General features: G+C 34.8%; 2 protein-coding genes, 1 long non-coding RNA gene and 1 pseudogene across 4 annotated transcripts; 1 reads left to right on the top strand and 3 right to left on the bottom strand.

Annotated features, from left to right (window-relative positions):
- Positions 1-1,161: 1,161 nt before the first annotated feature.
- Positions 1,162-4,223, top strand: LOC129887046 (calmodulin binding protein PICBP-like). The gene is made up of 2 exons (XM_055961993.1): positions 1,162-3,771; positions 3,923-4,223. Exon 1 carries the CDS (start codon positions 1,414-1,416, stop codon positions 3,757-3,759), a length of 2,346 nt encoding a protein of 781 aa, XP_055817968.1. The 5' UTR covers positions 1,162-1,413; the 3' UTR covers positions 3,760-3,771; positions 3,923-4,223.
- A 477-nt stretch (positions 4,224-4,700) lies between these two features.
- LOC129887050 (protein YAE1-like) lies at positions 4,701-8,109 on the bottom strand. Of its 2 annotated transcripts, none has more exons than XM_055961997.1 (5): positions 8,038-8,109; positions 6,221-6,347; positions 5,583-5,704; positions 5,352-5,473; positions 4,701-5,227 (listed from the first exon to the last, which is right to left on the bottom strand). In XM_055961997.1, exons 2-5 carry the CDS (start codon positions 6,324-6,326, stop codon positions 4,924-4,926), a joined length of 654 nt encoding a protein of 217 aa, XP_055817972.1. In that variant the 5' UTR covers positions 6,327-6,347; positions 8,038-8,109; the 3' UTR covers positions 4,701-4,923. The 2 variants fall into 2 exon arrangements, with proteins under 2 accessions (XP_055817972.1, XP_055817973.1); XM_055961998.1 differs by having other exon boundaries at positions 6,221-6,334.
- On the bottom strand, positions 6,354-8,027 carry LOC129887051 (60S ribosomal protein L38-like; annotated as a pseudogene).
- Positions 8,110-14,833: 6,724 nt separating the features above from the next.
- LOC129884885 (uncharacterized) lies at positions 14,834-17,340 on the bottom strand. Its single transcript, XR_008765995.1, has 3 exons — positions 17,103-17,340; positions 16,038-16,081; positions 14,834-15,045 (listed from the first exon to the last, which is right to left on the bottom strand). It is a non-coding gene; the product is annotated as an uncharacterized LOC129884885 (long non-coding RNA).
- Positions 17,341-17,567: the final 227 nt, after the last annotated feature.

Genomic DNA, 17,567 nt, shown 5'->3' with positions numbered 1-17,567 from the left:
ATTTAAGCCATTATGGTGGTCCAACAAAGTTGATCTTTAACTAAAATTATTGCTCCTATAATTGTCATTTTTTTAAAAAAATATAATATTTCTATTGGGATCTTTACAAACAGAAAAAAATTACAATCAATTTGATAATAATCGAATGGCATTACTTCTTCACCTCAAATCTTTCAATCTTTTTTTCCTAAAATTCCCCTTTCCTTCACTTAATATTATACTTCGTCTCAATGAATATTTTTGGAACATGTTAAGGCTTTACGCTCTAACTCACCTTCACAACTCTAGGTGTCGTCGCGCCTAAGACTCTACAATCATTATGAGCTTTTGTACAAATTTTAAATTTTAAATATTTAATATAGATTGATAGAACTAACAAATCTCATACCAATACCAAGTTGTTTTACTAAAAAACTGTCATCTCTTGGTACATAAAGTTGAGATTAAATTTGTTAAGTATTCCATTATATATGATTATATATAAGCTAAATCAGATAAAATTCATATCCATAATCTTATGATTATCTGTCACATATAGAAGATGAAACTATAGCTCCAGAATAATAACAACAACAACAATATATCCGTTGTAATTTTATAAGTAGAGTCAAAAATGATAGAATATACGTAAATCTTATTCTTATCTACACAGAATCTTCGGCTCAAGAAAAATATTTTAAAAAATAGGTTAGACAAATAGAAAAGTAAAAACTATGATAAAAATACTGTGAAAATGGAATCATAATTAGGATAACTTTGTAATTGGACCAAATAATCCAACAGTTATTAAAATGAGACAGTGCCATATGTTGATTTGTCACATATATCACAATAATGCAAACCAAAATGAGCATAAAAGAATCCAAAAGAGCTACAGGGCCCTATGACCTCCCAATTAGTGCATCTAATTCTTATCTTAATCTTATCATTAAAAAATTTCTTTCTAATTGACATGTTTTGTCCACTATCGTATTCCCTCTTTTCATAAATACTTTAATTAATCAAGGTCTTTCAAAAACTGTTTTTCTATTCCTCGAAATATGAATAAATTCTGTGTATTCAGATTCTATTTATAAAATCATACTGAGTGTTATTATTATTGTTATAATATTAAAAATTTGCCACATGACAAATCAAACACCAGAAAGCAAGAAGACACCCCCCCACCCCCAACCCCCACCTACACACACACAGAAAAGAAAGCAAGACAAGAACATTAAAAAAAAGAAGGCTGCTGCAAACCAAAGGAAAAAAGCCTTTGGAATCTCTGGTAGTTGAGATTTCAAAAACTGCCTTTCTTCATGAAATGAAAACTTTCTTATCTCAAGAAGAAGAAACACCACCTGAAATCCAAAAATCCTTTGTGGTTTTCCTTTGTAAAGAATATAACTTTCTTTTCCCAAACCAATTAAGATGGTGCAAAAAAAAGTTATCAACAAGCTTGGTATCAAAGCTGATCATATTAAAGCCAACAAGCAAATAATGAACCACAAACCATCTTTGCCTATATCACAAAGCCATGATATCAAGAATAGAGGAGCTGAACTCAAGAAAAAAATGATGAAGAAATCAGGCAAAACCAAACACTCAGAATATGAAATCTGTCACTCACCCAATTTCAGAAAATATGTACCTCAACCAGGAAAGCCACCCCCCAATACTGATTCATCAACACCAAAGAAGCATCAGCATCAGCAACAGCAACAGCAACAGCAGTCAACATCCACTCCAAATTATATGAAGTCCACCAGCAGTTCTGTTGCAAGGAAAGAACAGTCTCAGGTTAGTTCAAGGAGCCTTCAAACTTATTCTCAAAGTTGTAGTAGAAAGAATTCAAATAACTCAAAGTTAGGCTCAGCTAGTTCTGTTAATAAACCAACAAGGAGTTTATTAGCTAGAACTCCTAGTTTTAAACCAACAAGAGTTTCATCATGTTCCCCTATTGTTCTGTATAATAACTTCCAAGTAGAGAGGAGGGCTACATGTTCATCAACTTTGAAAGAAGTTAAGTTTCCTTCATACCTTGAACTTAGTCCTGGAGGAACAGAATCAGATGGAACTTCTGTCTTCAAGGTTTGCCCTTACACATATTGCTCTCTTAATGGTCATCATCACCCTCCTTTGCCTCCATTGAAGTGTTTCTTGTCAGCAAGAAGGCGTACGTTAAAGAATCAGAAGAATTTTAAGTTGGGATGCCTCTCTCCCCGTGGATTAGGCTTGAATGATAATGTGCCAAAACAAATAGAGAGTACTACAGAGAAGGTAGCTCCTCTGACAAATGAAGATGAAGGAGAGTTCTTTGTTGAAATTTATAGCAGAAAAAACAATTCGGTAGATGATCATGATACCGATGATTCTTCTTCCGCTGATCTTGTACCTTTGGGTGAAAGCAGTGAAGTGGCAGCAGATGATACTGAGGACAATCTTGATCAAAAGAGAGAAGCTATTTTAGCAGAAATCAACACCCCTGGCTTCTGTCCTGCAGAGAATCCGAACGAAGGTGCTAGTGACATGGTTCAAGGAGAAGTGGATTATGAATCATTGAGTATGCATACTGAATTAGAGATGGAAGCAACAACAGAAGAGCTGGAATCTGAAGCTTCTGATATGGACTGGGATGTAGAGAAGTACGATGCATATAGCGAAGACGAAACTGGTTCAATCTCAAATGATATTGATCTCATCACATTGGTTGATGACTCTGTTATCAGCGAGGAGTTAACGGAAAAATCATCTAATCCTGAGCTGCTATTGGACAACAATTTGGAAGAGACCTTTGATAAAGAAAGTATCATCTCTGGAACAAGTTATGATTATGATGACTCCGAATCTCTCTGTTCGCATACAGAATTTGACATTGATGAGTGTGTTGAAGTGTCTGAGGACTCTTCATTTATCTCTCTAGGTGTCAATTTGATTGTGGATGGTACAGATAGTGAGACAGCAACAATGGATTATCAGGCTGCTGTTAAGGCAGAAGAAACCTTCTGTCTAGACGATGAAATTTCAATTTGTCACGAGGAATGCCTAACTCTTCAAGATGATGATGCAACTGCATCTACAGGCTATCAAGAGCTCAGTGAAGTGCAAGATGAAACATGTAAGGACAATGAAAAGTGTTCTGATGAAAACATTGTTGTCAAGATGGAAGACGCGGAAATAAAAACAGATTGCTGTGAACAAGGAAATGAAAATGGACATGGCAATAATGCTAAACAGGTGGTAGTAGAGGCAGATCTCAAGGACGAGAGTGATGAAGACGTTACAAGCCATCAAGCTGAAGATGGAAGTGAAAACACCTCTGGTGTTGAAGTGGATCAAACAGCTGAGGCATGTGTGGAAAATGAGAAACAAATCAAAGATAAGAAGACACATGCAAAATATGATTTGAGTGATGAAGTGTCTGAGAGGTACATAAACCTGAGAGGCATAGCCAGGCGCAATGACACTAAGGAGCCAGAGGAATCAAGAGAATTCAATCCACGACCACCAAATTTCCTGCCACTGGAGCCAGATCCAGATGCTGAGAAAGTTGATCTCAAGCATCAGATGATGGATGATAGGAAAAATGCAGAGGACTGGATGCTCGATTTTGCACTCCGACGAGCAGTGGACAAACTTGCACCAGCTCGTAAGAGAAAGGTTGCATTGCTCGTGGAGGCTTTTGAAACAGTATTGCCAACATCTAAATGGGAACCTCACCTCAGGCGCAGCGCATCAGGATTTGCACATCCTAGACCAATTCAGGCTTGTAACTGATGCCAGTTCAAGGTCAGTACAAAACTCATACCATTTAATACAATTCTTTCCTTGTATGTCGCAATAAAACTAATGTGATCAGAATGCTAGATGAAATCTTGAAATACACAGAATTGTTTTCATAGATGAGTTACGATGAACACATTCTTTCATTGTGGCACAGGTAGACATCAGCACGGAGCTAGTAAGACAGTCTTTCGTCCTGGAACATCTGGATTGTTGCTCACAATTCTCCACTCTCCAACATGTGCACAGGTTTCATCTTAATGGCATCAAAGGAATTGATTGGGATTAGATGGTGGAAAACACATCATCATGGAATCTCAAGTAATTTATAATAGAGCTTTCTAGTGTGCTTGTTTCCTGAGGATGATGCCCACACATACTTTAGTAGTGTTGTGAAAGGTTTTATGTACTTCAATTTATGGATTTATCTACCAGTTGGCTAATATTTCTTATATGTATCCCGACATGTTATGGTACCATGTTCTTCAACAATCATCTCTGCTACTATCTGAAATATGACAATAAAATGCTTTTTAACATGCATTTAACCAGTAATCACTACTGAGCAAATTGACTTTAACAGCTCGAATGTTGGTTAGAAGAGATTGTAGTGTTCATCAAAGAGTAGGAACAAATCATAAGTTTGTTTGCAGTGCAGAAACCCATTTGATTTCTCTAATAATCAGGCCAAAGTTTGTTAAGGACTTACAGCAACACTTTCATCTTCAACTTACGATTCCAAACAAGCTGGAATTAACAAAAATAAACTATTGAGAAAATGAAACCTTTGGAGTTTACCACTCTTAACAGCATAAAAATGGAAGTCAACCAAACTCTCACCTGAGAAGGCAAACAACAACGTAAAATACAAATTTAGACCTGTATTCCTACTAATAATAACCAAAAACTTACGATAAAAGAAAGGCAAAAGACAGTAGAAGGCGTTAAAAGTAATTTCTCTTCAGAATACAATACATGTTTAACTAAAACCACGCATACAATGTTGGAAAACAGAAATATTCTATGTACAAACTATGCATTCAAGTGTGCTATTTTTTTTTCTTCTTTTTGAATGCAATTTTCATGGATTGTGACAAAACTCTCACTTCTCAAGAAAGTGACAAGTGACTTCAATGAGTAAAGCAAGAAAAGATAAAGCTACTCCTTTGTATCTAACTGCAATTTGAGCCCTGATTCATCAATAAGTGATTGTAGCTCTTTCTGGTAATTCTCAAGAACACTGTCATTGGAGCTGAGGTCGTTGGAATCCGCCAAGCAGGTGCTAGAGTTGTCATTTTTAGCACTCTCTTCTGATTTCTTTGACAGATAATCATGGAACACCTTAAGCATATCCACTGTTGAATGAGATTGCACAGACTCATGTAAGTGCTGGAACTTATTCTGGATTTCCTTTGTATCAACCATTCTTTCTTTTAAGCCGTCAGGAAGAGAGGCCAAAGCACTTCAAAGAGGGGGAAAAAAGGAGAGAACATCAAATTTAAATCCAAAGCATCACGAAGAAAATTTCTAGTTGGCACACAAACTCCAATCTCTACAAATTCTATGTACGCAATGCATAAACTCACCTAGTGATACCTCTGACAAGACCCCAGTTGTATCCAACATATACAGAGTCCCTAAAACCAACATTAAACCCCTCTTGAGCTGAAGCTTCTTTCCCTGCCATAAGACCATCACGGTATCCGATCTAATAATTCATCAGGAATTCCAAATACAAATTGAAATTGCAACCAAAAGGGACACATCTAGTCTTGTTTTTGGATGCTATAAATCAGATTAAACTTGTGTAAGGATACAGTGTGGAATTCGTCATGCCGCCTCTGCCATTCCCTGTCCATTTCAGATGTTTTCTCCAATTTATCAGTAGAATCATGACCCAAATCTCCATCATCACTCCACAAGTCGCACCACTCGCTGTCTGGCATTAAATGTTAATTGCAGTCAGCACTATTAACAGAACTATGTGCAGGAGAGAGCTCAACCAAGAAAACTATACATAGATATGGGAACATCTCCACTTAGCAGCATTCAACTAACATATTTGTCCACAAATCACAATTAGAGGTTTAGAAATATTTGAAACGAGAAAATAGAGAAGGATAGGAGAGATAATATAGTTTCTTTAAGTTTTGATTAATCTTTAGCAAACAAAGGAAGGCAAAGGAGAGGGAAAAAAACATTAGTTAATCAACAAAAGCTCAAGTTTGCTTTCATCCAGATCTGCTGAGAGTAGTCAGTAAAGAAGACCTGTTAGAATAAAACTTTTAAACTGGCAATAAAGACCTTCAATCTTCCACTTCGATGGTCATTTCAACAAATGTGCAATCCAGGAATACGAGCACCACATCATAGCTTCTATTAATGGTAAGCAATTTGATATTCAAATCTTAATAAGAAAATGCATTTCTAACAAGCAATCAGCTGAAGTTCATACCATGTGAATCATTGTTTCCAGAATTGGTAGTCGGCCTAAGACTTGATTGAAGATTTGACATATCGAAAATGTCAGAGTAGAGTTCATCCTTTATACTGCTTTCCATCTTCAAGCCTAGGACAATCAACTGAAATAAATACAAATAACAAAAGTGACATTCTTTACAGAAAAGCTCAAGATATGTCTAAGAGAAAAGATGGTCGTATGTATTGAAGTTAGAGGAGTTCATAAATGGACCATACTACATAACCTTGAGATGTGAAAGTGCTTTCAGAAGCAAAATATGTTTTCATCTCTATACAAGCAAAGGTGATGTTATATTCATTTTGGTTTGCATTCTATGCAAAGAATGCACTGTAATTGCATATTAAGAGGACAAATATTAGATATACCAGAACCTAAGAGGAACCAAATTGGTTCCAACAACTCTCCTAGGATTCTTTTTCTATTCGATTTAACTATTACTTATCAAAATCCAATAAAGAGCTTCCTGTCAATGATAGATCTAGCTAGCTTAAGGTCTTGGGAGTGAATTTTTTCCCAGGCGGAGAGGACGAATAATGAGCAAGATCCCTAGAACAGAAGCCTCAATCAGCCTATGCATCCCAATTTTTATTTTTTTTGGCTTTGACAATCAGAATTCATTTGTCATCATTAAGACTCAACATTACTGTCAATACGAGCAAAAAGTAATGCAATAATCAATAACCAAAAGCTTAAATCTTAGACAGGACAGAGGGCAAGACATTGCAAAAAACACAAAGATATGAATTCCTTTTAAATTCTCCATTGCCTCGTAACTCTATGAAAAGCATAAATCCTTCTTCAAAGATCTTGCACGCTCAAACCTGGAGGAAGTGATTACTTCAACTTGTCAGCCTTCTCAAAGTCGGACACACACAGTGAGTTAAGATACTTGGAGCAGCGAACCTAGAACTTGACCATATCCTTGTTCTTCTTGATCTTGACAGTTCAGGCATCCTTCCTTCTGGCTGTCAGAAGGAAATCCTTGATCTCCTGGATTTACTTTGGCATTTCTAGTGAGGGAAAGTGGTGCTAACTGCTAAGGAGGAGAAGGCGGCAAGCTCAAAGAGAGGGAGTTTGTTGGGATACACTTTATTAATTAAATTAGCTGAAGATCAATATTTGTATCAGTAAAATCTTCACAAATCATGTTAACATAACATAATTTGTAGGTGTTTGCGTTATTATTGAGTCGTTATTATACTGTTCATATGTATTTGATGTTGATCATATCACGTAAATATAGTTAGTACTATACCAATGCTACCAAAAAAAGTGTCGTTGTAATCTGATGACCTGTTTCAAACTGAATCTTAGATGATGATGCATTGGGCGGACCAATCAAACCATATCATATCAAACTATAGCGGAAGCGAGGAGCACATATTCTTTATTACCGACTTTTCATATGTAACATATTAGCAACATATATCAACGCATTATAGAAATATAATTTTGATAAGAAAAAAATTACCTGCTAACTGAAATATTAAACCAGTACAGGAAAAGAACAAACTATCAGCAATAAACGTGTGTTTATTAGTTTAAAAAAATCTCGTAACAGTAAATTAATTTTGTGTTGTTTTCTTCTTTCGGTTAATAAGTTCAAATCTGCGAATCGAACCTAAAACAAAGAAATTTCTTATAGTCCTAAAGAAAACCCTAAAATTCTTGTAATCTCCTTCTACTCTAACATTTTAAAAGATTTCACAAATCATGGATGATTATAAAAACAAAGCAGAATTCCAGAAACGAAAAGATTATAATCAATTATTCTTTTTTCTGAAACATACCTGTTAGAAGAGGAGGCGAGACACAAGAGTTCCCTTATGCTTGCTCTGTCTTTTGCTTTTTGCAATTTTCTCCTAATATATTAGCCCATGCCATTTGGTGAGTATTTTAAATATCGAAAAAAGTTTTAAAAATCTTGATTTGTAGTTTGATTTAAAAATATTCTAGCTATCAACATTTTAATCTAAAAATGTCTTTATCATTGATAATATTACTAAATGGGCCAAAATATCCCTTTTCAAAAAATATATATTATTTCTTGTCTTTCAAAATATATTTTGTTTCGAAAAATATATATTATGTAATTTTCAAAGATACAAAAAACTAAAGAAAATAAGATAAATAAATTAAAATAAAAAAAAATTTAGAAATTACATAAATACCGTTAACAGAAGCAAGTATGTCGATGAAGAGGTGCCTGCTTCTAGAGTCTCCTATATAGTAGTAATTTCTCTTATCTTTCAAAGAAAATGGAGAGGAACTTATGGTGAATCAAAAAATTGATCAATTTGCTCTTTTGCTTCAATTTTCTCTTTATTTTTTTCATTTCAATTTATTTGTTTACTTTCCTTTTTTAGTATGTTATGTCTTTAAAAGTTACGAAAAAATAATATTTTTAATCACAATAATTAACAATTTAAAATATATAGAAGAGAATGTGAGCAGTTTAGGATCAGTTGATAAATTGATCGATTTCTCCTTTTGCTTCAATTTCTTTTATTTATATTTAATATTTTTCCATTTCAATTTATTTTCTTACTTTCCTTTTTAGTATGTTATGTATTTTAAAATAACGAAAAAGAAAGTACTATAAATCACAATAATTAACAATTTAAAATATTTAAAAAAATATCTTAAAAATTTGGTTGACTCTCAAAATTTTACATGCGCCACATAAATTGGGATAGAGAGTAACTTATATTATTTGAAAATTAAATCACAATAATTAACAACTTAATTTATGTTTTTTTGAAAATCATATAAAATTTTGGTTGATTCTCACCATTTCATCCATGCCACATAAATTGAGACCGATGGAGTAACATATATTGGGCATGTGCTTGCACAGGTTCTTGTATCTAGTTATTAATATATAGTAGCCACAAAGTAAGGAGCTTGGGGTCAACACATTTGCTTAAAGTCATTAATTTAGGGGTCGTTTGGTAGTTGGATAAAAAATAAGTTATTCATGTATTAATTTCTGTATAACTTATACGATGTTTAATAGGTAGATAGAAAATACGTTATTCATGTATAAAATCAATACGATGTTTCATTGATAATTTAGAAACACATATAATTAATAAATGCATGACCTATAAGAGAATCTATGTATTATTTTATGTGAGATAGAAGATGAAATAACTAAGGGGTATTCAAGGAAGAATATACAGTAAAACTTCGATAAAGTAATGATCTCGCTAAGTGAATATTTTTCTCCGCTCCCAACTTGGGCCAGTTATATTAAAGTAATATTCTCGCAAAATGCATTAGATAATAATTAAAAATAAAGTATTAAAGGCCCAAAAAAATATAAAGTAATAATTACCAGAATACATCGAGAATTTATATATATTTAATCAGTCAATAATACTAGACCAATAATGTAACATCCCTAAAAAATGCTCACAAATGTCTTAAGAATGCCTTGGGATTAGGCCACTCATGTAACGCCTTATTCTTAATCTTTTTGAAAAATCTGAGTTTGGAATATCGATTAGGGAAGCAAAACTTACAAGAAAATAGTTTCGATGGATTTTTAGGACCCATAGATCGAAAGATAGATTTCTCAAGAAACTGCACAAAACAGAAAGGTGCGCGACAAGTCCGCGTCGCGGACCTGGCAAGGGTTTTTTGGACGAGTTGTATTTTTAGTAAGAGAATTTTAGACTTTTACCAAATTATTAGCTAATGAACCTAGACGTTTTTAGGATCTAATTCAACTCTATAAATTAACCTATTCCTCAAATTCTATTCATTCTTCTACAATTCACCTATTCAAATATTTCTCTCTCTACAAAAGACTCTCAAGGACTCCATTAAAGACTTCAAGTAAATTTACTCAAACTATCCATCAAAACTCTCAAGTTCTTCCAAATTATTTGGCGTTCTCGCTTAAGGTATGTGGTATTGATTCATGGATCCTTTCATCCATGAAGATAAATCAATTTTTCAAGATTTTTAAAGTATGGTATTTTATGAGTTTTATGATCTCTATTCCTATTGCATGAATTATAATTCAAAGTATGACCATGAGTCTATTTTGATATAAATTAATGGTTATTACATTAAATTGAAGAGTTTTCCCATAAATTCTTCTATTTTGATCTCTAGGGTTCATGATGAAAATTATGAGTATTTTCAATTATACTTCCTAATGATATTATCTATATGAATTATGTATAGGATGATATAAAGTTTATGATCATGCATGTTTTCAAGTCAATTACATGATTTTCAAATCAATTGATCATGCATTCATGCCTTACCTAAATTTCAAGTATAAGTTATGATCATGAATTTCCAAATATGAATTATGATTATGTATTTCAATTATGATCATGGACTATAAGTATGTTTCGAAGGATGATTTTCATGCAAGTTATGAAGTAAGGTCACTTAGGGCCCTATGTGGTGACCTAAGGCCAAACGATATGAATTATGCAAATATGATTGTAATGATGAAAGGACAATTCTCACCTTACAAGTATGTTATGAAAATGAGCTACTCCATGATTTCAAATCTATGATAATGACTATGATATATGAAATTATGATTTCTATGCTATATATGTATTTCGTGGGATTTGACTTAACATCGAATGTGGACTTGAGGTGGGGACTCAAAATACGGGGTCCTTATATAAAGTCTCTTGTCTCATAACTACGTGCCACCGTAGGATTGCCTTCATGGCCTAGCTAGTGGATCCACATATAGCATATGCATGACCCACTTAGCGGGGTAGAGTTTACCTTGGCAAGTAGATTCCTCTTTTTCTTCGTTGTATGGGGAGACAACGGGATTGCATATTATAGCTCGCATGGTCTTATTATCGATTATGGTTCCTATCCCATATATGTATGATCTCTTAGGTATGCTATAATTTTAAATTTTGCTTTTTAAATGCTTTGGTCAATATGATTTTCTCATGTCTTTACTTACCTCAGCTTACCATGTGATTTGCTTGACCATTGCATTCCATGATTTATGTTACATGTCACGCCCACATACTTAGTACATTCCAACATACTAATGCATATTTTTTGCCTACATTGTCTCATAATGTAGGGGTTGAGATTGAAGATCATACTCATCTACGTGGCTAGTTAAGCTTTCCTATCCAGCGGTTGTGGTGAGTCCTTATTTATCGGGGACTACTTATCGAGTTAGTTATTATTTTTAAAGACTTTTGCTATGTTTCATATTGAGGATGATCTAGGGACATGTCTTAGCCCCCGCCCATATTCATGAGTAGAGGCATCTAGTTGGACAAATATTTTGAGTCTATGTTGTCATGTGACATTCTTCGTTTACTATTCATGATTTAGACTCTTTTATGATGTTTCTACTTTTGCTTTACCTTATGAATGCTTATGATATGTACAAGAGGCTTGGTTGGAGCCCTTCAGGGTTTCAATCGTTGTGTTACGACTAGGCCTTAGGTCGGATCATGACAAATAACTATTTCTTTTTAAAATATTATTTTATAATTGATTGTTTTTTCTTCCCACCAAAACCAAAATTAATAGCATCTTTAATTTTTTGAAGAGCGAACACAATTTTTGGAATATTTTGTTCGTATTGTACCAAATAATTTTACAAGCTTCTTGGTAGCAAGTGAATGATCAGCTTCCAATCGGTAAAATAGTCCAATTTCATTCATATTATAAATATCCTTCAATTCAAACTGATCTAGATTTGACCGTATGCTAGGCAATTCATTTTCAATGTTCTCCATGATAACTGAACCATTTTCACCAAAATGTTTATAAGATTTGATTCTGTATCTTGACTTGAAACGTTCTAACCAACCAGAAGAGAAGCTGAATTCTAGATTAGTTTCACCATACATTTTCAGAAAAAGATCATTTGCTTTTCCTTGGATAATTTTCCCTGACATGTTCACTTTCTTTTGCATTTGAAAAAACCACTTGTACAAAACTTTCTCTAAATCAAGGTATTTTACTGGTTTATGCCTCTTGGCATTGCTATTTTTCATCTCATTTGACAAATACTCTGCCGACCTTTTGAGAGTGTGCGATATTGTTGATTGACTAATAGTCAAATCAAACTTTTGTTTCACCCATGCTTGAGAAACTTTAAAACTTGCTTTTCTTGATCACTTTTTCTCTCTTGAGTTAAGTGAGGCTAAAGTATTGGAGTTCATAAATCTTTGATAAGGCTACATGGTGATGAGGGACTATGCCCTCAAGTTTACTAAGCTGTCCAAGTATGCTCCTTCAATGATTGTCAATCCATGTGCCCGAATGAGTAAATTCATATAGGGGGTATCCAACTTGGTTGCTAAGGAATGTCGCACCGCTATGCTTGTTAAGAAGATGGACATATCTCGGCTCATGACTTTTGCCGAACAAATTGAAGGAGAAAAACTCAAGGAAATGAGGATGAGGGATTCTAAGAGGGCCCGGTATGAATGTGGGTTCTCCAATGCTAGGAACGTTGATAGTAGTGGACGTTCTCACTAATGACAAAGATCAGGGAAGAAGTTTGCTAAGGATAGGGTACCATACCCTAAAGCTCAAGAAGAAGGAGGTGTAAATACTAGTAACCCTTCTTTTCCTAAGTATGCAAAGTGTGGAAAGCATCATAGAGGTAAGTGCTTGATGGGAACGGGTGCTTGCTATGGATGTGCAAGATGGGTCATAAGCTATCCGAGTTCCCTCTTGTTGTCAATAAGGATGGATAAGGTCGTCCTCTAGGAGGCCAAGTGCAACAAGGCGCCCAAGCTCAACCTAAGAGCGGTTAACGCAACAACCGATTCTATGCTCTTCATGCTAGACAAGAAGTTGATGAGGCTCTCGATGTGGTCACGGGTATATTACGAGTGTTTAACTTTGATGTTTATGCATTGCTTGATCCGAATATAAAATTATCTTTTGTTACTCCCTACATTGCTATGAGATTTGATGTGTGCCCCGAGGTGTTAATAGAACTCTTTTCGGTTTATACTCCCGTTGGTGATTCGGTATTAGCCAAGAGAGCTTGTTTTAATTATCCCGTATGGGTTTTGCACAAAGTTATTCCATGTGACCTTGTTGAGCTTGATATGACTGATTTTGACATTATATTTAGTATGGATTGGTTACCTGCCGCTTACACATCCATATGCTGTAAGACTCGTGTGGTTAAGTTTCATTTTCCTAATGAGCCTATTCTTGAATGGAAGAGTAATGATTCAGTTGTTAAGGGTCGATTCATCTCATGCATTAAGGCCCAAAAAATAATTTCCAAAGGGTGCATTTATCATATTGTGCGAGTTAGGGACATTGATTCCAAAACTCCTACTCTTGAGTCGGTCCCTATAGTTGATGAGTTCTTCGATTTGTTTCCCGATGATTTACCTGGTATTTTTCCCAAAAGGGAAATTGACTTTGGCATAGATCTTCTTTCTGATACCCAACCTATTTCTATTCCTTCTTACCTCATGGCTCCGGTGGAACTTAAGGAGTTGAAGGAACAATTGAAGAATTTGTTGGATAAGGGTTTTATAAGATCGAGTATTTCACTATGGGGTGCTCTCGTGTTATTTGTTAGGAAGAAGGATGAGTCACTCTGAATGTGTATACACTACCAGCAATTGAATAAGGTCACCATAAAGAACAAATATCCAATTTCAAGAATAGATGACTTGTTTGATAAATTACAAGGAGCAAGCTACTTTTCTAAGATTAACCTCCATTCCGATTATCATCAATTGAGGGTAAGGGAGTGTGATATTCCCAAAATGGCTTTTCGGATAAGGTATGATCATTAGAAATTTGTAGTAATGTCATTTGGTTTGACTAATGCTCCTGCTATATTCTTGGATTTGATGAATCATATTTTCAAGCCATATTTGGACATGTTTGTAGTGGTGTTCATTGATGATATCTTTATTTATTCTCGAAATGAGGAAGATCATATGGGTCACTTGAGGATTGTGTTGTAAACATTGAGAGGCAAGCAATTATTCGCTAAATGTAGTAAGTGCAAATTTTGGCTAAGGGAGGTTGCATTTCTTGGCCATGTGGTATCCAGTGTTGGGATTAAAGTAGATCCAAAGAAAATGGAGGCGATTAAGAATTAGCCTAGACCATTATCTTCTTCGGACATTAGAAGCTTTTTGGGCTTAGCCAAATACTATAAAAGGTTTGTTGAAAGGTTCTTAACTATTGCTTCGCCTTTAACTAAGTTGAAACAAAAGAAGGCAAAATTCTAATGATCGGAAGAATGGGAAAAAAGTTTCCAAATATTGAAGGATCGTCTTACGTCGGCTCCTGTTTTGACATTGCCTGAAGGTTCGAATGGGTTTGTTGTTTATTATGATGCTTTGTGAGTTGGTTTGGGTTGTGTCTTGATGCAACATGGTAAGGTTATAGCCTATGTGTCACGACCCAACCCCGTAGGCCGCGACTGGTGCCCGAGTTGGGCACCCAAACATACCCTAATCCCAAATTAACCTTTTTAATCGAATAAACATATGTAGTGATTAGAAGAAATTACTAAATATATCATAAAAGTAGATATAGGCACGAGGGTTGATAGACCGTCACAAAATACATAAAACCCAAACCATATATACAAAAACCACAACATAACTCTGTCTACAGACCTCTACAAATGATAGCATAGCCATATGACGGGACAGGACCCCGTCGTACCCCTGACCAACATATTCAAATATACAGAGATAAAGTCAGTACCAAAATACAAGCTCCGAACAAGGGAGCACTGTCAATAACACAACAGATGTCCTAAACCGGCGGATCAGCAAATCAAACTTTGGTACCTGCGGGCATGTAACGCAGCCCCCGAAGAAAGGGGGTCAGTACGAAAAATGTATCGAATATGTAAAACATGAACTGTAATAAGTAAAACCATAATCTGAATAGTAGGTGCAGAAAACGAAATAAATGTTCAAAATTTCAAAATGCTTATCATAATCACAAATCATATATGCAAAGACATACGCCATATCCGGCCCCATGTCATGGGACTCGGTGAACAAAACGTGGTCGCCCTCCTGTCATTGGCGCCACAGCACATCATAACACCAGAGTAAGGAATATCTCCGTAACAGATCATATCATATCAGATGGTCATATCAAATCATATCAAATCATATGTGTACATGGCACAGCATAACTCCGTGGCATAACATACACCACAACCCATGTACATGTCATACCTGCCCCCTCACGTCGGGGCAGGGCGAAAAATACAGAGAAGTACGCTTGATAACATATCCTGGCCCAGGCTCAGTGAAGGAATGGTTACAGTATGCACGAGTAGAGTAGTGAGAAACTAAATGCAATTTAAAATATAAAAACATTTATAGAGACTCAATAGCGTAATCCTGATGACAAGTCATATAAAAGAAACTAAGCTATAATCATAGTGTACTTCTTTCCTATGTCACGATGGTCTATGTCAAAATAGTTTTTCAGAAATCATTTTCCATATTTCGAAACATAATATGGGGATCAATTGAATAATTGAAATAACTATCATTTAAAAATCCAGATAATAGTTATTTCAAGTAACCTTCGATTGTCATTATGAATTATACTAAAGCATGAATTATTTCAAAAGATGAATTATACCAAAATAGGATGGCTGGAATCAAACTCATGTATCAAAATATAAAGATATAATTTTTAGGAATTTACGAACATTAGCCATCCTAGTGTTTCTAAGAATAGGAGTTTCTTTGGAATTTATACCTTCGTCCGTTTGTTTCATATAAATCATGCCAAAAGAAAGAAGGTTAGCTTTACATACCTTTAGTGTTTATCCACACACAACATGTATATGCTGCCTCATACCTATATTAATAGGTTAAGCGTTATGGTTAATATATGGAAAGGCATAAAACGTTTTTATCGTTAGTAGATTATTTCAAACAAAAACAAAAAAAACTGGACAGCACCTTCCCTTAACTTCATCACCCTTTTTCGAGTATATAAAAGTAAAACTGGGTTTTAGAGTCTAAATGAAAGTTTTAGCTCTATCAAATAGCTTTCCAAAACATCTTTAATCAACCAAAACGAAGCTTTACACAAGGAGTTATGCTAAATTTACTAACAGCAGTCCCATCCAAAAACGGGTTTGCAAAACACAAAATTCTGGGCAGCAACTCCCTTATATTGCTCACTTTTTTTCCACTTTCAAATTAGTCATAAAATCCCCAAGCAACATCAATAATCACACCTTCAAATTCCATGTCAAGACAAGCCAAGACGATATTCAAAAATACTCCAAATCTGTCCATTTTAATACCAACACTAATCATGGGATTTTCTTGCTTCCAAGTCCATTTAATACAAGTTAATATCTTCATTATAACCTTAATTATCATTAATATTCCAATCTCAACAAGAACAATAACAACCTATCAAAATAGCCCTTAACTAACAACATAAAGATGTTCAAAAACCTCATGAACACCTACCACAAGCCAAGCAAAACACCTATAATTTTTACACCTTATTTCATACTATTTTCCAACAATTTTTGTGACCTATTGCAGCAGCCCCTCAACATAAACATCACTCATTTAAATTCAAGAAAGCCATGTTAATATCACCACAAGTCCTACCATAGCCCACAAACGAATTTCAACCTCAACTTTAACCATTTAATCCCTTCATTCTCATCCCAAAATCCATAACAATAACAATCAAATACTAAGCAAAATTAATTCATTATTTTCCACACCAAAACAGCCCCAAACGTCTCCTACCATGCCTCAACATCAACACCCATAATTTCATACATTCATCAACTCACACAAGCTTCAATTACCTTCAAGATGAGGGAAAAACGAAAAAGGAGATGAAATCTTACCTTAGGCTTTTATGAAACAATTTGCTTGAAAATTTGAGGGCTTGGTCAAAAACGTTTTTTTGCTTCTCTAATGGATCCATGCTTGCTTCCATAACCTTGAATAATCACCACACTTAATCCCTCAATTTCTCCCTCACTCTCAAGCTTGTCCGCCTCTCTATCTCGTTACTTCTCTCTATTCTTTCTTTCTCAAAAGTTTAGGAAATTTGGAGAAGATGAGGAATTCTCTCTCTTTCTTGAACATTCTAGAGTTGGGACACGTTTTTGGCTGCTATTTTGGTCAAAATAAAGACCATGTGTGCTGCCTAAGGTGACTAGATGTCCCCTACTAAAGCATGGGCCAATTAGAATTGGCCATGTGGCAGTGGGGATCACTTTTCATCCCACTATTTAATTTAATTCATCTCAATTAATCTCAAATTTCCACTTAATAATTCAACCATGGTTAATTAATCCCTAATCTCA

The sequence above is a fragment of the Solanum dulcamara genome, chromosome 4 (assembly GCF_947179165.1).
Source record: "Solanum dulcamara chromosome 4, daSolDulc1.2, whole genome shotgun sequence".
In the NCBI taxonomy this organism is placed as follows: Eukaryota; Viridiplantae; Streptophyta; class Magnoliopsida; order Solanales; family Solanaceae; genus Solanum; species Solanum dulcamara.
The sequence above is the reverse complement of the archived record's forward strand: the minus strand, read 5'-3'. Positions and strand labels throughout refer to the sequence as shown.

Bases quoted from the DNA above. Each gene is read 5' to 3' on its own strand.
- LOC129887046 (XM_055961993.1), top strand. From the start codon at position 1,414: ATGGTGCAAAAAAAAGTTATCAACAAGCTTGGTATCAAAGCTGATCAT.
- LOC129887050 (XM_055961997.1), bottom strand. From the start codon at position 6,326: ATGGAAAGCAGTATAAAGGATGAACTCTACTCTGACATTTTCGATATG. The intron at 5,474-5,582 runs GTATCCTTACAC...ATGAATTATTAG, and splicing joins GGCATGACGAATTCCACACT to ATCGGATACCGTGATGGTCT. The intron at 5,228-5,351 runs GTGAGTTTATGC...CCCTCTTTGAAG, and splicing joins CTTGTCAGAGGTATCACTAG to TGCTTTGGCCTCTCTTCCTG.